Consider the following 25,422-nt stretch of genomic DNA (forward strand, 5'->3'; position numbering starts at 1 on the left):
CACAAGCTGTCAGAGCCGTGGCCCTCAGAGGGGGGCCCTTCCATCTGCAATGCCCCAGTCAGGGCTCACCCAGCAGGGGGCTAGATGGGGGTGAAGCCAGGGTGCTACCGGAGCGGGAGGCGGAGGGGGTGTGGGGATGAGAAGGTTGGCTCCATATTCACAAAAGCAACACCAAATTTTGTGAGCACTGGAAAAGATTAAGTTACAGGATAGTAATGCAAGCATCACTGATATAATTTACATTTCTCATTGGTTATTTACTGACGAATTAGCAAGTATGTTTAGTCAGAGATTCAGCAGCTATTCAGAGGAAATCACAATCCACCAACATTGTTGAAATAGTAAATACACTAAATTCAGTGGTACAATGTTTGTCCTTCTCAGACAGATGATACTGTCTTGTCTTATTGTGTTTTTTGTACTCACTCATGGAAAAGAGGGCTAGAGCTGGTACACACTTGATGTGCAATCTATTGCACACAAACTCACACACATCAGTAGGCTTAAGCTCAGGGTTTAAACTGAAAAACTTGCAAACAGCTACAGCGTGTGTACTGTATAGACAAAACAACAACAACAAGCACTGAGGCAGACATCCTGAGCTGCTGACGCTGTTAGCAGAGAGCACAGACAGTTACAAAGGTTCAGTGTGATGAAGGGAGTTAGACAAATGGAGGGAAAGGAGGAGAAAGAGAGACAACATGATGAAAAAGGAGGCTGGGAGGATTCCGCAGTGGCATTCCTGATGCTCCCGATGCTCCCGTCCCGCTTCAAACTATGCCGGTCGCCTGTCTTTCTGCCTGCCAGCCTGCCATCCTATCTGCCAGTTTAGCAGAGACAGAGAGACAGCGAGAGGAGCAGAGAGGAGCAGAGAGGAGCAGAGATGAGCGCGGTGATGCCGGGGCGGCACGGGGGAAATCAGCGGGGCACAGGCGCTCCCAGTTAAAAGTGACATGACCTTTTGATTTTGTCACCTGTCACCAACTGCCATGTCTGACTCCGCACTGAGGAGTGCCTGCCATCCACCGCTGCTTTCCTCTGCCTCCGTCTCTCTGTCGCTCCGTCTCCCTGAATGCCTCTCTGTCTTTTTCTGTCTCCTGCTCCCACTCCATCTCCTTTTCTCGTTCTCCTTTTCTTTCCAGAGTTGCAGTTTTATGGGGGGAAAAGTGGAGGTGTGACTTTCTGGAGGAGTTGAGGTATAATAGGCAGCATCTCCTCTTTTCCTTCCAGCTTTCCTAATATTTACTCTTCTCTACCTGTGTTGTGTGTGTCTCTTAATGAGGGCAGATGTCACGGCACGGTGTGTTTAGAGATGCAGAAAAGTTTTTTTTTTTTGAGATGCAAAATCAGGGAGAAAATAGAGTAGATAAAATTGGCAATGAAGTACAATGTTCAAATAAAATCAGACATTATTATTGTCTTGGAAATAAACCAGACTCTTTTTACACTAATGAACAATATACTGGTGTCATACTGAGTGATTCACAGTCAGGAAAGTAAAGATTAAACTAGTACTAGTATAAGTAGAGAAACATGGATTTTAAAACAAACCCAAAATGATAAAATCAGCACAAAACCTTAGTCAATTATTTTATTTTTAAAGGAGACTTAGCTCTATCAGGGAGATTAAACTCTATATTTGTTTTTATGGAAATGCTCAAACTCAGGATGAAGAGTGAGTTGAAATTAGTCAGCTCTATCTCGCCGTTGAAGGCATGTCTGTAAGTGTGAAGTATCTTGAGGCCATTAAGGTCTTCTCTTCTTCTGTAATGGGTTGGCAGATCCAGTGGGTGAATCTATGTAATGGTCTGAAGTACGGGATAAAGAGGATGGTCCTTCAGTGCGATGAGGCCTAATTGCCCGTCATCCTGTGGTAGAAAGAGACATCACCATGTTTCGTATGTGTCCTCTACGACAGCCTGCACTGAAATGAACACCTTCATAACATCTGGTAAGGGCCTTTCTGGGCCAACAGAACAGCAAGAGAAGGATTTCTATTGGGATGTGTCCCCGCTCGTTAATCTCAACGCCCATCGTATACACTCATGCAAGCAGGCACCCGCTTGAATACGACACACTGCTCTGAAAAGATACACACATGCGTGCACGTGCGCCTTACAGCCCTTTTGTCTTGCAGCAGAGCCGCCTGTCCTCTGATTGACCGAGCCCAGCCTACTGGCAGCTTCTTTTGCAACAGGCTTGGGGTGGATCTGAGCCCCAAACTGTTCCAGGTTTCAAAACAAAATAGAGATGGAGAGGACATGGTCATATCATTCAAGTGCTCCTCCACCTCCCACCAACAGTAGACTCCACACAAAGGCGGAAAGACGAGGATTAGCCATCGTTGATGGCACATTATCAGCCTTGAACGTCAAAGTAAAAGCCGCATCATCCTCTGCATATATTCTAAAGCATAAAAGGTGCTCTTCTTTGTTTGTTTGTTTCATTGAGCATGTTACAGCATGACACACAGGTCAGCTAACGGTGTTGAAGAGTCAGGGTTCACGGGTCAGAGTGCTACATGATAAGAGAGGAGGTCGGTGACCTTGCCGGTGCGTCGCCTCCTTTAATCGCTGTTCTGAGGACGCTCCGACTGCTTAGCAGGTACTGGTCAAGGTTGGGGCGAGGGTAAGGAGCTCTGATCCAGGATCTGTTTGCAAAGCAGCATGTAACCACACAACAGTCAGTGACCCTGAGTGGTGAATTACAGCGTGTAGAGTACACTGTTTGTTTATTTGGCATAGACAGGGCTAAGGACTGCAATTGTGGTGTAAAATCTGAGAAGGATCCCCACATTGAACCCATCAGATGAAGCAAGGCCCTTCACTTCATTAGGAAGTCTGTACTCAAGTGTATACTTTTTTGTTGTTTTCTCTCTTTCTTCCCCCAGCCTATCCCCCTCTCTCTCCTTCACCCTTCAGAGTGAGTTCAGCAGAGATTCCTTTGGCATTACCCTCACCCCAGACTGCTGGAAAACCGCAGTGCTCCGGATGCTGACCCTTGCTCGGCTCAGCACAATGCTTTAATTTGGTGTGTTGTTTAAAGTAATTAGAAAGCCTTTTTTCCCTTGTTTTCTTTTCTATTCTTTTCTGTTCTCTGCCAAGTGTGAGAGGGAAACAGTGAGTCCTCCATGACTTCAGCTTGATAAAGACTCGGAAGAGGAATCCAGGGGACCAGGAGAGGAAGCTAAGAACGCAGATACTGTATGCTCTTGCCGTACCCACTTCCCCCCTGCACCGCCGCAGATTGGGAAACTCTGTCTGAAAACAAACAGGGACAGGACTCAGGGGATATTTGTGTCTGAATGTGTGTATTAGAGTTTGTGTGTGTACAGCATTTGCAAACACAAATGCCTGAAAATAATGAATGCTTACACCACTGCACATTACTTTAACTGTATGTATTCCAATTTGACATAGGATAGCAATATCGTGACTGAAGAAGGCAGAGAGTTGATAAAGGAGGAAAGAGAGAGGGTTCATCACATTCACCGATCCTGAGGCAGGAAGACTGCAACGCTGAGACAAATGAGACGATGATTGTCAGAGAATCTCCTTTGTGCCGCCCGTGCTGCTCTGTACTGTTCGGCACAACTGTCACAGCGGCAAGAAAAGGAGCATTAATGGTGCTAATCTGTGACAATTAACCCCATTTTTATCGGATGTATTGTTGCAAAGAACGTCCACACACACTCATGCAAATGCATGCTCCTTTATATGGTATTAGATACAAATACACACATTTTTTTTTACACAGAGAAACACACATAACTTTTATCTTTATGTACACACACACACACACACACTGTATTTTCCCCTCACACATGGTGCTACACAAAAAAACACACCTGGAGTCACTCATGCAAACGTATGTGTGTGTGCGTGTGTATGTGTGTGCGTGTTTGCATTAGCTGTAGTTCTACAATTTGGTTGGGCCTGGATCGTAACCTCGAACGAGTCCGGAACATACCAGACTACATCAGACAGCAGAACAACACCATCATAACACACATAACATTCAGTATTCATGCATCATGCACACACCTGCACATTCACTTATAGTACACATACACTACTGATATATCCCTTTCTCTCGCACTGCATATTTGCCTCTGACTATCTCACCACCAGCTCTAACCAACTTCTGCACATACCTCCCACTAGCCAATACCAGCACCGACACTCCAATCCACACATATCCTGTTGAACTGCAATAAGCATACAGGACACTCCATTGCTGACTGAGCTCATATCAGACAGTGGAGACATTAAACTAAACAAGGTCAGATAAAAAAAAAAAAACAAACGAAAAAATCTATTCTACCCATTGTCCCAAACAAACGTCCCTTGAATTCAACCAGACACCCTCAAACCACACTCTGAAGATGATGATACTGAAGCAACCTTCAGAGACTAACTACAAGACGAGCTGCAAGAAATTAAACTAAAATAATAAAGTCAATATCTTTAGCTGTAGTTGATGGCAAGGGTTCTAAATGGTGCTGTTTCTATCAGGAACAAATCTAAGTCAAAGCCAGTCAAAATATGTCCAGGATTCCTTGTCTTAATGTGGAAGTACATCTCAACCAAACTTACAGTGTTATGATACTGTTAAGACAGTGAAACTAAAGATCCTGTGACGGTACAGTAATAAGTGTCCATGTCGCCTCTTGTCTCTGAGCACAGGACAACTTTGTCGAACTGAGCAGAACAGTATTGTCGTACTAAAAAGCACTTGCCATACAAGTATCAACAGAATCAACATGTCTTAATGTTCCAACCAATTCCTGAGGTACTTGAGACACAATAGTCCCTTTCGAAAAGGAGCGAAAAGCAATTCTGCATGAAGTGGGAGTTACATGTACTTATTTGTATGTGAAGTGAGTGGCACGTTATGAGAATATGTAACCTTTGTTGCTTCATTTTAATTAGGAAGTCCATGGAAAAAGAATATCATTAGGACTGGATAAATACAAGAAGCAGGTAGGGGGGACAAACCATCACGATGGGTTCTGTCTTAAGGCATGTGTGATTTTTTTATTTGTCAAGCAATGTCGCCATCTACAGGCGAGGAAAAGCATCATCTGAAATGTAAGTCTGTGCCATTCACAAGTTAGGGGTTTTTTTGTTTTGTCTTTGAACCTACTTGCAATTGCTGAACTTCAATTCTTCACTTAAGTGATTATGTCCAGGTAAAGTACCTTAAATTCTAAGTATGTGTCACAACCGACTATATGGCCTGAATTTTGCTGATTCTATTGTTAACATTATGGAAGTAGAGGCTTATAAGCAGAGGAGCTCAGCTGTGAAGACCTGCGTTGAAAATTATATACAGTTAACATCTAATTCCATTGTTATGTGTAATATTACATGATACACAGCAATGAGATTTGGTTCATTATAAATGAGTGAATTTAATCTCTCTTCTAAATCCAATCCAATCTAACTCAAATAATCCTTATGAAGAGATAAATATACACATATAGAAGGTAAGAGGCTGTAAGAAAATCTGAGGTCTGTTAACTGCTTATTTCCAACTGGGTCTTGGAAAAAGGCACTTATTAAAATTAATCACTTCATTGTTCACGCTCACTCCATAGTCCAGTTCCCTCTCTCGTTTTCACTCTCTACTCTCCAAATGTGCCTGGCCATGATTAAAACATGTCTGTTTCTCCATGACATTGCTTTGACATCATTTAATTGGTATAAGAGATAAAAATAAATGAATTAAATAAATATACTACCAGGTAAGTGGCGTAACGTAGCTCAAGGTGACAGCCTATTATTTCTCCCTTTTCTTTGCCTGAAAGAAGGCAAAGTGAGAAATGTGAGATTGCACTGAGAATGCAGCACCTCAAGGGGCAGATGGAGTTGTTTTTGAAAAAAAAAAAAAACTCAGCAGGGAGATTTTTTTTTTTTTAATTAAATTCCAATTTTAGTTTAGAGTTTACTACTGCAATTGAATCAAAAGGGGATACTCTAAATGATTTTGTATTATGCTCATCTTCTTCTTCTGTTTCTTTAAAAAAAGTATTTTGGGTTATCACTCATCTGTGCACCTATACCAGTCATAATCGCGTCACTTTATTTGGATCACAAACATGTATTGTTTTTATTAAATCTACTATGAGAGGAATGAAAAGCATGTAAATGTGATTAATGTCGTAAATAAATCAAGAGCGTAAGGTCTCCATAAAACAATGGCGCCTGAGTTTTAACCCTGCATTGTCTATGAAAAGAGGCTTTTACAGTGAAATGAAAGAAAGGCGGAGGGATTTCAAGAAGTGATTAGGTTACTCACCACATCTTGCCTGGTATCTTTCCCCGACGCGATAAGGATGTAGTTCCAGGCCAAAGGCAGCAGCAAAGCCAGAGGAATCATATAGAGCTCAAAGTTCCAAACGACGATGACGAAAAGCTGACGAGAGGGGAAAAACACAAAAACGTCAGCAAATGAAAGACGAAAACAAAAAAAGTGAGAACAGTGCGGGTTAAGAATGTATACACTGAAGACCCCATATTGACCCCAATGAGGCAAACTCCTGAGAACGTACGCCGACCATATGTGCAACTGGAAACAACACACATTCAAACACATTCATATGCAGAATCATAACCACCGTGGAACAAAGCGTAAAAATAAGGCTGTGCTCCAACAAAGGTACAGGCTTGGTGTTGGTGAGCCTAGGTTCAAAACCCTGACCCTCAAGGCTTTCTGGGCCTTCGGCTGAGGAGGAGGACGATGAGGAGGATGAGTACAAGCCGTCAGAGCCTCTTTCCTCCATGCCAATCATCCCAGAGGTTGGGGTTCAGCCGCAGCACGTCAATGCTGACCCTTCCATACTCAAGCCCAAACCCCAGCATCTGACCTCACACACCCCACACCCCGAGTCTCTAACCCTGTCACTCCAAGCCCCAATACCCTCTCTCTTACCCCAAAAGACTCGTATGCCCCATCTCTAACCTTCTCTGCACCCATCTGCCAAAACCATAACCTCTATACCTCCCCTCTCATCACCAAACAAGCAAAGTACCATCTGAAAATTAACCTTTCCTAAAACCTTGTATTCTGGTTTTGGCAGGGCTCTTTAGCCTCTGACAGCAGATTATTGCGGCGGCTGGGAGAAGATATCTGTGGGAAAGTAAAACTGCTAATGATGGAAGATTGTTATTTCACGGCAACATTGTGTCAGTCATGAGAAAGCAGTGTGTCAACTGTTGTTTAAAAGTTAAGACGGTAGGGACGGGATACTTTGTGAGAATAAAACGTGTCAGAGACAAACAGAACAAAAGTGTATTTACAATATTTTATTCTTTTCTAATAATTTGATGTTTAAGTGTACAGAGATTTTTCATGGTTGATAAAACCTCAGCAGCAATTATAAGAAATGCTGAAAATGCAAACCATGCCTAATGCTCAATCTTTTCTAGCAAAACATATTTATCAAATTCAAGTACGAGAAATCCATTATTTCAAATAAGAGCAAAGAAGATTTGAAATTAATTACTCTCTGTATGGAAATGCATCCCTGTTTAACAATCAGTTTTGATGGGAAAGTTTTAAAAGTGGTGAAATTGAGACTATTACTGTACAAAGCAGATTTATTGGTCTGTGTACCAATTACGATCTATCCTGTTTGGCTGAGTACTATAAACAAGAGAGATAGCAAGCTTAATAATCAACAATCAAATTGTTTTAATTCTGTGTGTGTGTGTGTGTGAGGGAAAGAGACAGCGAGAGTGAGAAAAAAAATCAAGCTCTTCATTATGTTTACAGTCTAAGGTTAATGTGAATATGAAGTTCAACAGCCCCTTAAGACTGCGAATGCAGGTCTGCTGTTACTGTAGTGGAGCCAGTCGGACACTAAACTGCACACACACTCACACGCTGCGCTGTCGGTATTTCATATTCCTTTCACCCACACACACATGCACACGCACACACACACACACAAACACATGCATCTGAATATCGACGCAAACAACTTCTCACAACAACGCAATTAAACAATTCAGTTTTCTCAACTTTTCCCTTTCTCACACAGGAAAGTTTAAAAGACTCGCATCCAAACTTCTGTACAGAACAATAACTTCATGTAAAATTAACTAACAGACACTGAGTGTACAAAGCAAAAAGAGACATAAATTAAACATTAGAAATGACCAGTGCATTTACATAATGCTCACAGCAAAATCTGGTCTTCAAATAAACCTGAATGACCTTGGTGCAACAACCAAATCTCCCAAAAGGATAGAAATGTTTCTCTATCTCTCTCAGGCTCAACATCCCTACACAGACTCTTTCTCTGATACAGCTGTGTAGGAGTATTAGAAAGAATCTATTCAATAATTCATATTTGTATACTAATAAGCAACACAACCACTTCCCTTCATTCATCCTAAAAAGCTGTTAGGACCGTGAAGGCTCAGCAACAGAAGACTCGCACACAGACAAACACAACATCTTCACACGCAAGTTTTCTCCACAAAAATGTAACCATTCTAAAATTATCCATCTCCCTACAAATTATTAGAATTTACAAATGTGTATGATCTGTAACACTGATAAACACTGGAATAATCTCTAACTAAACAATGTGCGATAGAGGTGCACAAACATGACTTCAGTCGAACAAAGGAGCTTGTTTTAAACCTATTCTGGTAGAAGCTATAAATAACTGCACACTTTCAAACATCTTCATGCACAGACACACACTGCTCCTTTCAAACACTCCGCTATAAATATAACCTACAGTATGCTTATACTGTATTGTAAATATATTTACTATCTGGATCGACGAATCGCTCACAGTATCGTTATCACACAACAGACAAATTAATTGCTTTTCGCTGTCCTGATGTTTATAGGAAACCTTAAAACCCTCTTTTATGTTTTTTTCTTTCAAATCTCACTTTCTTCACCATATGCCTGAGGTTGTTTAACCTGTCGTCCCCCTTCATTCCTCCTCCATTTGGTTATAGTAGCTGTGGGCGAAGTTTTGACTGGCAGCTAGAGGAACCGGACACCCAGGCTCAGCAGTGGCCAGCTCTGCCCCGTCTCCATACCCCCCGGCTGGGTAATAGGGGCCCTGCAGTGTCTGGACCTTTCCACCAGGACTGGGCGATCACAGCCACCCCCCATCGCTTGCTACACCAGATAGCAGGCTCTTCGCCTGGGGAAGAGGCAATGGGAAGGAGTCTGCTGTGGATGTCAGTGACCAGAAAAAGACAGAAAAAAAAAACAACAACAACAAAAACATGCTGGATTGAAGGGGAAAATGCTAAATGAAGCTCCAGATGCAATTTATGGGAATAATTTGTAGACGACTCTGTGAGGTTAGAGAGACAGTATGTGCTGGTCGGTGATGGTTCACAGTGAATATCTGAACACGCATACAGAGGAAAGCTCACGGTGGTCCACGCATGCCTTTCTGTTTAACACTGCTGAATTCTTACCTGTGTGGTAATGTAAAAACATATCTCAATCAGTGTGTTTGTGTCTCTGTATATAAGCTTCTAGATTATTTACTCTGTATATAAGCTTCTAGATAATTTAAATTGCAAACTCTCAGATGTAGTTTGAGAGTAAACAGCAGAGTAATGATGAAAATAAATGTGTAACTTATACCTGTCCCAAAACAGAAAGGAGTATGGTACTCTGGTTCTCCTTTTCATGCTACCATTATATAAAATATTGTTGGTGATTATCTAAACTACCAAAAAACACTAGTGATCAATATCAATTTTAGATTTAATTTAGTTTATTTGTTCTTTGGTGGACATTTGATTTTGTTAGCAAAACTACTTGCTGTTGTGAAAAGAACAAAAAGTCAATAAATAAATAAATAAAAAGTCAGGAGTAATAAAATAATTTAAGTTTATCTTTTTTGTCATAAAAATGTATCATAATTTATTTTAAAATTATTTCCACCTCAGCAGGTCCTCGGTGAAACTGACTGAAGTGTCTAAGAACAAAACTATTCAGTTGTCACAAAACAAAGTAAAATAATATTTTCCACTGTCAAATCTGCTAAACCATTTCAGTTACAGTTAAAGGCTACATTTGAACTGGGCAAACTTCACATCTGAGCACAAGTTGAAATTCAAATGAGACGTATAATTAAAATAGACAATAACAAACAGGAACAAAGCAAAACTATGGCAGTGTAATTTGTTATATTTTGGCTAAAATACCCATACACAAATTTAGTAAACTAAATTATTCTGACAAGTCTCTGTGGTTGGATTTCATTTTCATTTTTTCATTTTCATTTCGTTATAATCTTTGATGCTTTCTCTTAATATTAAGAAATCCACTCAACACAGGAAGATATATTAAAAATGTTAACAAAACAGAGAAGTCAAAATGTTTTATTCAAGCACTCCATGAGGCACATTGAGAGTTGTATCTTGCATTGTTTGTTTCAAAACACAACCCATGTCCTTACGGCTGTGAGCCGCGGCACTGTGGGAGGGTAATATTCAGTACTTTGGCTTACATTAACCACACACCAGGCTAACTTTCCCCCTGCTCTGTCTCAGTGGAGTGAAACTGAAGTTTGGATTTCAGAGTTCCCCTTTATCTCTCTTACATCAATTTCCATGCTGGCACTAAGTGTTGCCAGATAGCAACTAGAAGTCCTGTTAAGTTCGAGGGAACTAGAGAGGGAGGGAGACTGTGTCCTGTTTGTGACCGGACCTTCACAACATTCAGTGGTGCTAGACTGCCCCCTGCTGTACTCCTGCAGAACATAGAGCTACAGCACAATTAATGCTGTTCATCCGGTAAAAAAGGCAGCATGAATCACTAAAACCAATCTGTCAAAGCCAGTTATTTTGTAATAACATGGAATAAAAAAATAAAGCATCCACCATTTTATGGCCACAGTACTACAGAACTGCAACCTGGTATAGAGAAGTATGGATGCTGAAACTTCAACTGCTCCACTAAGGGTCTCGTACATTTTCTGTTGAGTCTCTATCTCTGGTGATTAAACTCTGACTTGGTATTCTCTGTTAGTCATGCCACTATATTTCAACTATCATTCATTTTGCAAATCAGGAGAGCAGTAAAATGTGAAAGTATATCTTTCAAAGCTGTCCCTTGCTGTGGGCAAAGACGAACTCTAGACTTTAAAACTTTTAAAAGTTAGACAGGTTCTTTGAAGAGGAGTCAAAGGAGCAATTTAAAGAGACCTGGAGTGGTGTGTACCACTGACTGCTATGGTGTCCCTGCACTGTGTGTGCGTATATGTGTGTATCAAACCAGACATGTGCAAACACACACACACACACTCCAATAGTTGCGTCTGTACCTGTCTTTGCTTTTTTTCCCTTTTTTATTTCAGCAGGGTGAATTTTTATCTAAATGCAAAGCAGGTGATAGGTGCTCCAGTTTCCTCTAGAAGTAGCTCCCTTGTCTGGGCTCTCTTCCTGATAAGAGTCCTACTTTGCCTGACATAAAAGAGCCTGGTATCATTTCCCCTGCCTCCCCAACAACCCCCAGCTCGCTGCCCTCGCCCTTCCCCAAGCTTCACAAAGCTGCCTCTATTTGCTCCCAATTCAGGGCCCAATTGCAGATAAAGTTACAGCAAATTTGTTTGGAGGAAGAGCTGCTGAGGCCTGCGGTCCCTGGGGCAATAACAGCCTTGTCTTGCAGGGGCCGTGGGGAGAGCTGGCAGCAGCAGGAGAACAGAACCCAACACCGCTCAGCCCCACAATGGCCTCAACTCTCCGGGAGGGAAGGCGAAGGGAGGGGAGGGGAGGGGAGGGAGAGATAAAGAGGAGCAGGGATGGATGGACAGATAGAAGGGAGAGACACTGAGCTTGCAGGTGTGGAGAGAGGAAGCAGACGCTTAACCTCGAGACAGGGAGACGGAGACACTAAGACCCACCCATACACACACACATACACACACATACACAGACACCACCCATCATGCAGGACAGGAGGTAACTCCAGTCCCGTCCATTGTGCCAACGCCTCAGGCAAAGCTGCAACGGTGGCTGATTCACTGTCGGGATGGGTGGGTGACAGCAGTGTGGGTGTGAGAGAGAGAGAAAGGCTGCATGTGAGACTATGCAATATCTCTCTTTCTCTCACAAAACACACACACAACATACACACTAATCACAGCTGGCACTAATGGGCGAGGTGTGCATGCGGCTGGCATTGCAAAACTGGGCAGAAGGAGAGTAAGGAACCATGAAGGAAATTTTGAGCGTTTTTTTTTTTTGTGGAGGGAATTCTGTGAAGTGACACAGAATGACAACCACATTTTGATGTACTACTGCACTCACAATATCCCACAATATCCTCCAGGCTTACTTAGCAGTTAAGAAGTGCACACATTTGTAAGTTTATAGGCTGAATTGCCCACAACTCCACCTCTGTAGCTACAGCCACGTCGGAAAGTTAAGTGTAACATCTGTCTAGAACAACCGCCAGACAGAAACACACGTGAACATGTGAACAGACACACATGCCCATAATCACACACAGCCGCGCACCTTCATGAACGCACCACCTTGGCCAGATGGCCCCCCATAAAAACCCACTTAAAGAGATGAGCGAAGTGATTAAGAGGCCTCTCAAAGTGAGGGAGAAATGAGAGAAGGATGAAGAAATGGAAGGGAGGGAGGGAGTACCTGTGTAGAGGAGAGGCCCTAAATACTCTGATGCTTTTAGCTAAGTGCATACTCCTACGATGGCAGACTCCCGAAAGAGCGAGGCAGGGGGTGGGGTGGGGTGGGGTGTGGGGGAGCACAATGACACCTAAATTTCAGACTTTGTATAAACTATAAAACGCTATGTCCTTGGCCTAGATACATCCTTTATCATCATCTGAATACTTTGAATTTAAGTGAGCACAATGAGGATATGAATAGTTGGCACTGTTACTCAGAAATGGATGTACAATGAGTTGTGTTCTCAAAAAGGGCCAAGAGCAATACAAGGCATGCACGTGTGTGTGTGTGTGTGTTTGTGTGCGCTGACATGGAGGCTTCGCTATCCAAGGCTGCACCCTCCCCTCTCCATTCACCGTGTAGACTGGCAATTCTGATGTGACCTTGTTTTGTGTGAATTCCTCAACATATTTTTTTTATCTTTTTTTGTCTGACATTTTCATTTATTTTTAACAGATAAGACACGAGCGCTCGTGCCCAGTTCAGCCTTACATGAGAGAAAATGCAAACGTACGTGCGCACACACACGGGCACGCCAGGCTCATACACGAGCATGCTCGCACACACACAGAGGGAAAATGTTAACTGATCAATACTGTGTCTCTTCTGACCCATGTCTTGTGATGACACTGTGACCTGCTGTACAAACTCACACACACACACATACAGCCTCTGCAGAGATGAAACTGGTGTCAGACAGCCAAACGCTGCTAATGTCTAATGTCTGCTGTGGAGACACTGAGTGCTCCCATGGTAAAGGGCTGGGGCTGGGGCGGGTTCACCTGTCCTGTCGCTACTTAAGTCAGGACACTAAACCAGACAGGATTAAATGCCTGCTCTGTCATCTTTAGGGTAGGAACCTCCATGCAGCCACTCACTGCCCTGCAGGAGAATGTCTTTTACTGATAGCTCTGCTGTCCAATTACACTTCACCTTTTAATACCAGCCATAGATGACAGGGGAGCGAGAGAGAGAGAGGGAGAGAGAAGATGAAGAGGAGGCTGATGGGAGAGGCTGCCATTTCCACTGTCTGCAGGAACAGCTTGTCACACTTCAGTAGATTGTGGTTGCATCCACTAAGTTTTCTAAGATGTCTGAGGGTCTCATTTAAAATGGTGTGTAAACGGCAACGTCGACTCTCCACTCATTCCCAGCAACAAAACAGACACTTTCCAAGTATACACCAAGTGTGCTTGTGTATTTAATGCAAAGCCAAAAAAAGGAGTTAATCCAGACTATCATGACAAGATATTTGAGTGTGTGAATAACAGTCTGTGGGAGGGGGTTAAAGTGTGGGAATGTACTTATCTGTGCTTGAGACATCAACAATCTCTTGTATTAAAGTGCGCAATTACCAGTGAAGGATCCATACTTTGTTAGCAGAAATGGTCCTACAGCCTCTGTGAACATGTTGCTCTCTTACTCTTTGTGTGTGTGTGTGTGTGTGTGTGTGTGTGTGTGTGTGTGTGTGTGTGTGTGTGTGTGTGTGTGTGTGTAGATATTAACTGGCATAAATTGCATGACCAGTAACATATTTGACAACTGTTTGCCAACATATGTGAAATAGTCCTAATAAATCAATGTGAGTGGGGTCTATTTAATTTCAAAAACTGTGAGGTAAAAAAATTACTCAATAAAACAAATTAATAACAGTAAGACAGCATAATCATCAATATGGCAATAAAGTAATTGATCCCCAAAAGATATAAAGTATGTAACTATGGTACTGTATGTGTGGGTACACCTCTACGTACCACAAACGCACAGATGCTCCTCTGTGGAGAGTCCCATTCGAAGCAACTGTTGATGTAGCAGCCTGTGTTGATAAGGAACATGATGCAGCGCCTAACTCGGTTGAAGTTGCGCAACAGCAGCTGGAAAGGAAGACAGAGATGAAAGCGTGAATGTTTTACACCAGCTAAGGCTAAAGGTCAAAAATGTGCTACGGGGAGGAAAAAAGCACGGTGGTACATGCATGATCTATTGCTCCATTTTGAAAATGGTATATACACATGTGGACGTGGCATGTCCACAATGACAGTGTGTAAAGAAGACTTATTAAGGTGCTGTATTGTAAATATGCTGCTAGAAGATTGTGAGGACATATGCTTTAAGAGGTCACTTCTCTCCTCTTTGTTTAGCTAAAATGTGAATTCATCACAATTCAGTAAATAAATATGCTACATGTCATAATTAGCACCTTAGTTAAAATGACACACTGTCAGTAGGCCTTATTATGGTAGCTTCAAAGCCTGTAGTTTCTCATTCTCTTGCCACTTTGTAAAGTTAACTGGAGCATTTAAAAGTTCCAACTTCAAATTTGTGGCACCGACCTCACTTTTGCTTCAGTGTTATAGCATCGCAGCACTGTTGCGTTTCCTTCTTTGGATAGCTTTACATGGATGTGGATCAACATATAGGACAAATGGCTGCTTGAAGTGTGACAAGCTGGCTCACAATGTTCCTTTAAGTGTACTCTCCCAGTGATAAAGTTAAGTACAATAATAACAATTTCCAACACAGTCCCTGGATTCTCCTCCCTGAGGGTTCTCCAGGCATTTGGCCAGAGATGAGAGAGAACTGGCTAACTGCTGTCCTCCCCCTGGGTTGCCAACCATTCAGGGAATAGCATAACAGCAGCGCAGAACGCCAACCACCCAATCAGGTCACCACCAGGAGAAAGTGCTCCCAAAGGACAAACTGTCTCTGCAGATCACTGTTCAAAAAAATTCTAGGCCATTATTTTACTCTTTGGAAAATTATGTGTGTGTGTTTGAATGTGTGTATACTGTGGGTTTGCAGTATATGTTTGTAACACTACAGTAAAGTCTATTGTCTGTATCTATGTATGTGTGTATCCGGGTGGATTTGCATGTGGTTAGGGGTGGCTTGGCGGCTTTGATGCTAGATGAGAGGAGGATTCCTCCATCTCTATGTATAATTATGTGAAGCTTTTTGTTGCCAAACTGAGGATGACTGTATGGTGTCCTGCTGGGGACGCAGAGACCCTGAGGACTGCAAGACTGTGAATCATCCATTTCAACGTTCCTCAGCGCATGCACTTGATGTACACGCTGTACTCTTCTTGGCTCATTATTGCCATAACTGCCTTGATAAGAATATTTCATTTTTCATGAATTATTTCAAAGAGTGCCTTGAGTTATTCCTTAAAAACACTTAGAAAAATGGTGAAGCCATTTATTAAGTCAAATGTCATAATTGCAATTAAATGCTTGTTTTTGGAAGGCAGCTTATGTGTGTGTTTTTTTTCTATTTCTTATCTGTGTGTGTGTGTGTGTCTGCACACTAAGCAGCAAGCAACAGCAGGGGAGCTGCTACCACACAAAAGAGCCCTCATGTGGCAATCCCTCCAAAGCAGCCGGTGACATCATCATTGCGAGACGTTGACATGGGTCATCTCTGTGAGTCGGAGGTGAAATGGAGATGAAAAAAAAGGATTCTGCACTTGGGAGAAAAGCATAGAGTGGGCTGGGACACTGAGACAGAGAGCAACGGAGAAGGCAGAAACAGTGAGGAAAGAAGGGAATAGATGGAGGGCTGACAAAAGGGTGGTATGGGAGCTGGTGCGTGCGCCGGGCATGGCTGCGCTCGGCTGTGCGTGGCGCGGCATTGACTGCTGAGCCCAAACGGTCACTCATATGACATGTCTGATGTGGGCCAGCCCCTACTATTCAGCCCTTTGTGGTGCCGCCACACTGAGTGGCGTGACAATGAAGTGCAAAGCAGCAGTGGCAAAGAGGGCCAACTATAAGGATGGCCAATCTACTTATGCACCCCACAGCTGACAGCTTGACATTTCTATTCACCACTCAGAGTGGATGCGAGGGGGGTGATGGGGGGGGGGGGGGGGGGGGGGGCGAGAGAAGGGAGAGAGGAAGGAAGAAAAAATGCTGTTTTTCCTTCAATCATCCTGTTATATCTTGCCCACACAGTTGTTGAGCTTTTCGAGATGCCACTCTCCAGCCTTGTTGGTTTTGCTTCAGACAGTTAAGCAGAATAGCTGGTACAGTGGTGGACACAGATAAGAATCAGGCAGAGTGGCAGGAGATAAGTGTCGGCTGCTGATGTACCTGTTTGGACACTCTGGGCTCCTCCTCGATATACTTCTGCTCGATGGGAATCAACGTCCTGAGACCAGCCTTCACCTGGAGGATGAAGTGAACACACACAGTGTCATAAACAGCGAATGGTGAGACTGAAATGATACTCCTTTAAGAGGCTCCACCAAATGATAAGGATGAGGATAATGAATTAGCGAGAGACTATATTTGGATTATTCTGAAGGTTTTTCTAACACACAGTGCGCTGATATAACATGGCAGCACATGCATAGAGCATGCCCCATGTCAGAGGCTAGAGAGAGCAGAAGAGAAAGCTGTAAGATGGCCGCTATAGGACACACACAGTGATGGTGAATGGGGGAACAAAGGCTGCTGAGAGGGAGTCTTCGATAATTAAAGCCAAAACGAGGACGAGGGACAAGGGACGAGAGATGAGATGGAAGCAAGGGAGGGGGGGGGACAAACAGAATAAAGACAACAGCAGCGAAGAGGGGGGGGGGGGGGGGTCGATGCTGGAGAGAACAAGAGAGGATGGAGAGAGAGAGAGAGGATAATGGGGGGTGGAGGGCAAAAAAAAAAAAAAAATCAGGGAGGAGAATCAAAAAAGCAAAAGAAAGACTTACAGCATTAAAAATCACGTCTATTTCGAGAAAGATGACCCCTTTTGTTGGCCCTGTCAGCTCCTTGCTTTTCAAGGCGTAGGCTTTGCGTTCTCCATTTTGGATCTGTGGGAGAGGGACATGACAGGCGTCTGTCTGGCAATACCCGGCTGAATCGGCTCCCCGGGCCACCTTTGAACCCCAGCTGCTGGCGCTGACAGGGAACCCAAAACAACTGTGGCAACTCTGACAAGTACCTGTTCATTACCCACTGCAGCTCGGCTCTGTCAAACAGAAATTAACTATCCTGGGGAATCATACTGTACAGCAGAGCACAGATATATTAGATACACAGTTCTTTCACGGGCTATCTATATATTTTTTTCAGATATAAGAGACACTCTTCTTTCTTTTTTTCTCCAAATCGCATCGTTCCATCTCTCGATCAGTGTCATTTTCATATCATCTTTCATCCCCTCACTTTCTTTCTTCTCACCTATCAATCTCTTCTTTTTTTCTTCTCAGCCTCTCTTCCATTTTCTTCCCCTTCCTGTCATCTCTTTCTCTTTGTGAAATAATAACAGTCTCATCTGTGGAGTTGCAAAAATAACCTCTGCTTTTTATATCTTCCACTGTGTGTTTTCATTCTTTCTGTTCCTCTATGTTCTCTCCATTATCCCCAAGGGAAAAGAAAAAGAAACACACACAGAGAAATCTATCTTTGACTCACATTTAGTAAAGGAATAGCCACTTTTCCCAGGAAATCTGCGCTTCTGTCTCGGTCCTCGTCGTAAACAGTGACCTCGAGTACCGAGTGGATGTCCTTCACGTTACTAGACCACACACAAAGACAGTACCGCTGACATATACACTAAAATATGGCCTACAAACTTAAACAGCGTGAAAGCTATCAGATCTTGCACAAGCTTCTTTAAATATTAAAGATACAGAAAACAGTTTAAAATCTGAAACGCTATATGAGGCTACTGCATTTACATAAATGTTTAAAAATCATCATTAACGTGCTTTATGTGATATTACACAACATAACTGCATGAGCCAAGTAGAGCTAAACTGCAAAGCTCTTACGTGTCATCTTTTGAAAACTAGGCTAGCAAGAACATGGCTGATGTTATGTATAGAAAGGAGGCTATGAGAAAGATGTGCACTCAAAGAATGACTAAATTAACCTCTCCCATCACTGGGAATTCGCAAGTTTGTACTGTGGAAAAAAAAAACCCTCCATTTTATATGCATATATATTTTTTTAATGTAGGATTAGATCTGCATTAACTATTTAACTATTGCCAGACTATAACTATAAGCCTTTTTTTTTTAAATTTGTACTAATATCTTGTCCTGAATTTATATCTATATATATATATATAATCATATTTTTTTTAATGATCAGACCAGTCCAGAATTAATTTTACAAAACATAAATAAACAGTTGAATGATGTGAATTTAAAAATGCAATGCAAATGCATTTTTCTTTTTTCCTTATAGTTAGACTGTTGCTCTGACTTTAACTCAGACATGCCAGTTTAAAAAAAAAAAAAAAGAAAATCCATTTTTATTTTCATTATTCCAGTGAATATCAACTGTACGTGTTACAGTGCATGCACAAATATATGGGTATTGTCAAAGCCACTCACAAAGTGAAGACCTTGTTCCACTCTGGGTTGAGGTTTTTGTAGACAGTGTGAGTCTGCAGCCGATCATTACTCAGCTCCACCACACAGAATGGGTCACTCTTACCTGCAGAGCAAAAACATAAGAATGACCTTAGTGAAAAGAGACGTATAAATACAGTAGATACTAAAGTTCTGTTGGCCTGAGGTTTCAAGGAAACCGAGAACCGTGAGTAGTTCCAACAGCTTTTGTCTATCTTATATCCCTCTTATTATTAAGACAGATAGTATATAGCCTCCTCCCCTTATACCACATGACAGCTCCAATACCCTGGACTTATCAGAACTGCAATAATATGATTCTTTCATTTTTAGCCCCAATGCTGTATATATTATACAACAGTATATCAGTGGAACAGCTGCAAGCCGTTTCTATCAACACCCTGGGAACATGGACAACTAGAAGATAAGCTCCAGGACAACTGTGCCCTGGGCAGTCACAAGGAGGGGGTGGAAGAGAGAAAAGGGAGAGAAGACTTTGAGAATTCATGGTGCTGAGAACACAGAGGGTGATGTGGCTCTGAAGGCCAGAGAAGTTCAGAGGAGAAGATAAAGACAGCTGAGCAGGGGTGTGAGAAACTGGTCCGTGATTAGCGATTCCAAAAGCGAGCGGGGAGACGGCGGCGGCATCGACATGAAGAAAAAATGGGCGAAAGCAAAAACAACATGAGAATTAAATGATGAAAGAATGACGGAGAAAACATTTTCTCATCATCATTTCTGCAGTGAAAAGTCTTTGGCTATTAAAAATTGAAATTTAACTCAAGGAAATCACGGCCGGAGTTTTATACTCAGGCAGCAAAAGCAGTTTCATTAATATAACACAAGTGATATTTTACAGTAATAATAACAAAACAACATACATCCAAATGTAGATTTATCCTATCATAGAATAAATCATTTTAAAAACTCAAGGATGGCATATAAAATAATTTGAGTGGCCTGTGGCTGCCAAAAGATAAAACTTTAATGCACTGCGTGAGAACCTTAAAGACCCTTAGATGTTATAAAACATAGATATGATATATGACTCACTATAAATCATATTCATTAATGCTAATTCATTCCAACAAAACTTTCAGTTCAGAATTTACTACAGTTACGTAACTGGGTAGAGAGAGGCTGAGAGAGACCGAGATGAGAAACCAAAAAAGAAATAAATAAAAAATAAAAATCACAGTTATTTCATTCTCTTGAGAATAACACACTCTACTATGTCCTATATATTCTCTATTTGTTTACTAAAATCTCATATTTCAATTTCTTTGTACACAGAAAGGACTGAGACCAGCTCCCCATGCCTGCCACCCCACCTCCTTTCAATTGCCTCAGAATGAACTAAAAACAACAAAACTCTTAATTCAGCCTTTGATCATTATTATTTATTTATTTTTTATTAAAAACTGTTGGGAGCCGTTGAGCTGTTTGTTCAAGCTTATCACTTGAAAAGGCTGGGTCAGGAAGTTAAAAAAAGAAATGTCCTACACAAATTCCCTGGGAAAATACTGAAAATATTGAAATGTTAGTAAAGCAGCAATGTTGCGTAATAAGACTCAATAAAGTTGGGATTGAGTTCAGAGCCCTCTGTCAAATTTGTGTATGTGCCTGTATGTGTCCGTCTCTGAGTCTGTGTGTCACGGAAAGCGTGTGTGTGTCATTGATTGGTGTGATTTTCTTCAAATGTTGTGACAAGGGCAGGACATTTAGTGGGTGTGCAAAGTAAATGTCACCGTGATCAATGCTGAGCCGTAGGTGTTGCCTTTCATATCTGTTTGTGGCGCTCTATTGATGTAGAGTGTTTGAAGTGGATATTGACAGCTATGACTCCCACGATGGAAAACAAGATACATTAAAATAGACAAAACATGACGGACTCAAAAGCCTACTTCTCAATGCACCTCTGCAGCCATACGAATTATCTGCATTTCACATAAACTATGATGAACTATGTATTTACATTTAGAATTAAAAATAATGTTTTGAAAGCAGTTTTCATTCAGTATTTTTTTAGTAGTGAAAATTTTCACATCCTCCTTAATCATCCCACCGCTTCCACAACATAAACAAATCAGGTCTGATTAAATTTAAATGCAATCACCCAAATTAAGAGATGGAAATTATCTCCGCAGAACCCCGGCCCTCCCCCATTTTCTGCCTAATATTCTGTTTTTAATGACATGACAGGCAGTGTTGCTGCAGAGAGCCAGTTGTCATTGGTGATGAACTTTCACCTTATTGGCCACCAGCACCAGAGGCGGCTGTCTTAACCAATTACACGCTCAGGTTTGAGCGCCACTCAGCGAGCATCCAGGTAGTGTCCGAACAAAGCGCCTCCCCCGGGTCCCATCTCCGTGTCGCTGACTGAGGGTCTGCACTGAGAAGAGTGGGGCTCAAACTCATTTCAGGGTTCCCTAAGATAAGTGTGGAGAGATGACTACAGCACGGAGACGAGGGAGCACGCTCTAATTGCCTCGCAGGAAGCTTAGCGTTAGCGAGAAGTGAGGTTATAGAGGGAATGCACACTCTCATGCTCCTGTATAATCACAATTAATTGTTATTCAGACTTTAAAATTTAAATCTGATGAATTTTTGTTGAATTTCTTTTTCCATTTCTTCATCACTTTTAACCAGATATGCGATATAATCTACAGTATTTCCCCACGTGTCAAGTGAAAATCTACTGTTTACTGGCAATTGACTGAAAAAGAGTCTACACATGCTGTGGTGGTGCTGCTGCTGGAAGTGCACGTGTGTGTGTGTGTGTGTGTGTGTGTGTGTGTGTGTGTGTGTGTGTGTGTGTGTGTGTGTGTGCTTTTATATGCATGTGTGTGTTCCTACTGAAATGTTCTAACAGTGTAGCATCCACTCAGAGGGACAAGAGCTAGCAGACAAAAGGGATTGTTGGTTTTAGAGACTATTTTCAGTTATCCTACTCGGGCTGGAGAGGAGCTACTCCACAAAAACACTTCAATTAGAGAGAGAGAGATGGCCAGAGAGGAGAGGGAGAGAGAGAGAGAGGAGAGGGGAGGAGGAGGAGAAAATACAGGAGAGGAGACAGGCAGCATGAATGGGAGAGAGATGGTGAACTCTTCCTCTCTCTCACTGACCTCCTCTCCCTTTCTCTCTCTCTGTCTCTCTCTCTCCCTATCTGTTTGTCTGTCTGTCCGCCTGTTTCTCTCTCACCTTGCTCCTGACCCTCTCTTGGTCTGGGATGTTAAAATAGGGTGTTCATGCGGTGAGGGCTCTTATGTGGCTCTTACAGAGCTATTGTTTCTGCCAGTGACACACACACACAGACACACACACACACATACACACACACACACAGACACACACACACAGCATCAGACTCAAAACAGGAATAAGCCATCTAGAAACAGCCCCTTAGCCTGTCTGTTATCAGTATCAGTTCACTTACTGTATCTATTTGTGAAGGGTTCGACTGACAGGAGAGAAAAAAAAAAATTCTAGGGAACAAAAGAAAAATATTTCCTTTGTGTCTGATCATATAAATTCAAATAAGGTCACCATCTACATTTCAGATATCTCTGGATTTAACAAAAATAAAAGTTATATGTGAAATCCCACATGTGAAACCAAAGGAAATTTTCTTTAAGTTTCCCATCATCAAAATGTCTTCTTGTGCCTTTTAGCATGTGAAGTCCATGTTTTCCATGCAAATCGCATTTGACAGGCAATGCAGGTATTTATCCTACGGATTTAAATGTTTACATTATTAAGTAAAAATTTATTCTTTGTCTAATGCAGATGTTCCAAGAGAAAAACCAACACCGAGTCTAAAAGAAGCATGTTTGTTGTGTGGCTTCAAAACTGAATTCTGCACTTTGTTCCATTTGTTTTGTATTCAGTTACAGCAGTTTCTATGTAAAATATTAGCCCTGGTTGGCACCACAAGACACGCTGCACTTTTACTGTGAACTGAACCTGTGGCAATAATTTCAAATCACCACAGGCTGCAAAGACACTGTTCTGAAATCAAACATGCTCTCTATGACCATGTCACGCCGGCAGAGACAAAGTGAAAAGCAAACAAACAGCCAACAGACATTATATTTCCACAGTTTTACTCAATTTTTTTTTTCCATTTTTTTCTTTTAAAGGATCCATGAAGCTCAGACTGAATGATGAGCTCTACAACGAGGTCACGGAGCAAATTTCTGCTCCGAGTGAAATAGAAGAGCCATTAGCCCTGCACTCCGGTCGCTCCGGTTGCTCCATGCAATAACCCAAATCAACCAGCTCCACTCTGTATTGGCTAATGGGACTGTGGCTGCTTCAAATAGAGAAAAACTCTAGACTCTCTCTCTCTCTCTCTCACAGAGACACACACACACACACAGACACACACATTTTCTTCTCTCTCTACTAGATAATACAGAGTGAAAAACTAGGCCTGTCCACTGTAGACCTAATTAAAAGTAAGAATTAATGGAGAATGGAGGATTCAGAGAGAGCAAGCAGAGAAAGAGCGGGAGGAGGGAGGAGGAGGAGGGAGAGAGATTTGTTGGTTCAAATGTGTACTTTTTCTCTATTATTCAAATGAGCAGCCTGCATCTTTTCTAAAACTGCAGAGACAAATTTAGTGTCCTGCACAAAGTAGACTTTAACTCTCTCTGAGGATTCTCGCAGAGGATCATCCCTTAAACCACAATTACACCCTGACTTTATCTTTGGCTAGATTCATGACAGATTGCTGGTGGAGGCAAATCGTGCCACAGAAATTGTTCAATGTCTAGACCCAAAACTTAAGCAAAAGTTATTTAAAGCTCTTGTAACTGTAATACTCTCAGAATTGATAGCATTACCATCAGATGTTCAAGCAGTGTTCACTCTGAATTGCAAAATAACAGCAACAGGAGTATATGAGCATGAATACAAGGATGAAAAATTAAAAGACTAACTTCTGACAATGTGTATAAGAACTACAGAGGTTATACTCCTGTTGTTTGGACTTAAGGTCACTGTCTTACCTGTGACATCTGCTGCCATCAGTCCCTCAGCCCTGATGACCTTTACCTGCACCATGCCGACATCTTTCAGGTTGTGGAATGACCTCAACAGGCTCTGAAACATCACAGGAACAGGGGTGAAAGGTCAAAGAGGACGGAAAATTAGCATAGAAGAGAATAGACTGGTCAATAGCCTGACATTTCATTAAGAGAGGAAAGGGTAGGATATGTCCTTTAGCAGTCCTCATTTGAAAATGTAGAGCTGGCATTTATAGCTGAATCTAACAAATGGCTGAATTTAATTTCACTGAATAGCTGTTCTTGCCTGTTGGAAATGTTTCCTAACTTTGTACTTTTTAGATAAAATGGAACTTCCCTGATTTTGGTAAAGAAAAAGAAGAAGAAGATGAACCACGTAGAAATCTATTGTAAAAGGTTACTGCAAATAAAAATGGTGCCCAGATTAATGTAGAACAAAGATGGGTCATTGTAGACAACAGGCAAGTTCATTGCTATAATATCTTAAGCAGAACAACATGACAGAATATATATATACATACAATGCAAACCACACACTGTCCACAATTACAGTAATGTTGTTTTTTGTGCTCTTCCATTAAGTTGTCCAGACAAAATGAATAAATCAATCCCTTCCAGTCAGTTACAGACTACAGAGTTACAGAAGCACAATTTGTGGGTGATTCAATGTGTCTGTGTTTGCTTTATAGAGAGACAGTGTATTAGGCTGATAATGTGATAATAGAGGTATTGTAGTGAGTAGACACATCCAATGAAGCGTGACTGGCAGTGATATCATAGTTATGAGGCAAGTAAACACACACACACACACACACTGACCTCCACACACATTCAATCCAGTGTACACAACATCCATATGAGGGGGATCACACTAACATTTATGGTAGATAAACACATCAACTGTAAAACAAGAAAAGTCAGACACAGACTTTTTCACAAATATTACTCACACATTCCCACTTGATATTTTTCTCCTCTTGCATGCTTACACATCATAAACACACATTTACATACACAGCCAGGAGTTGCCATGAGGCCCTGTGATCGTCTAAAGTGATAGGTGGAAACACTGTATGCACAAGGTTTTAATAACTAGGAGAAAGAGGAATGACTGTGTAAAAACTAGATTGTAAATCTGACAAATAAAGGGAAACCTGTGGAGATCCAGGCCATGAGGCATGGGCACACACTGACAGACACACACACACACACAATCATAAACTCATGCTTTTGTTCACACCCAAATACTCAGGTATAAACACATGCACAGAAAATCTACACTGAGGCCAAATTGAGTAGCATGTCGGCGTGTCTTAAAAGCAGAGTGGAAATGCACTTCACTTCAATTTATTTC

General features: G+C 41.8%; 1 protein-coding gene across 5 annotated transcripts in view; it reads right to left on the reverse strand.

Annotated features, from left to right (window-relative positions):
• Nucleotides 1-25,422, reverse strand: part of mctp1a (multiple C2 domains, transmembrane 1a) — a 132,880-nt gene that overhangs the window by 32,427 nt on the left and 75,031 nt on the right. For all 5 annotated transcript variants that reach the window (XM_041042480.1, XM_041042479.1, XM_041042483.1 and 2 more), the window contains exons 9-15: nt 24,051-24,144; nt 19,024-19,126; nt 18,098-18,200; nt 17,392-17,493; nt 16,778-16,852; nt 14,441-14,560; nt 6,301-6,417 (exon numbers count right to left, since the gene is read on the reverse strand). In XM_041042480.1, the coding sequence (XP_040898414.1) occupies nt 6,301-6,417; nt 14,441-14,560; nt 16,778-16,852; nt 17,392-17,493; nt 18,098-18,200; nt 19,024-19,126; nt 24,051-24,144 (714 nt within the window). The remainder of the gene's footprint in view (nt 1-6,300; nt 6,418-14,440; nt 14,561-16,777; nt 16,853-17,391; nt 17,494-18,097; nt 18,201-19,023; nt 19,127-24,050; nt 24,145-25,422) is intronic.

The sequence above is a fragment of the Toxotes jaculatrix genome, chromosome 7 (assembly GCF_017976425.1).
Source record: "Toxotes jaculatrix isolate fToxJac2 chromosome 7, fToxJac2.pri, whole genome shotgun sequence".
Classification (NCBI taxonomy): domain Eukaryota; kingdom Metazoa; phylum Chordata; class Actinopteri; family Toxotidae; genus Toxotes; species Toxotes jaculatrix.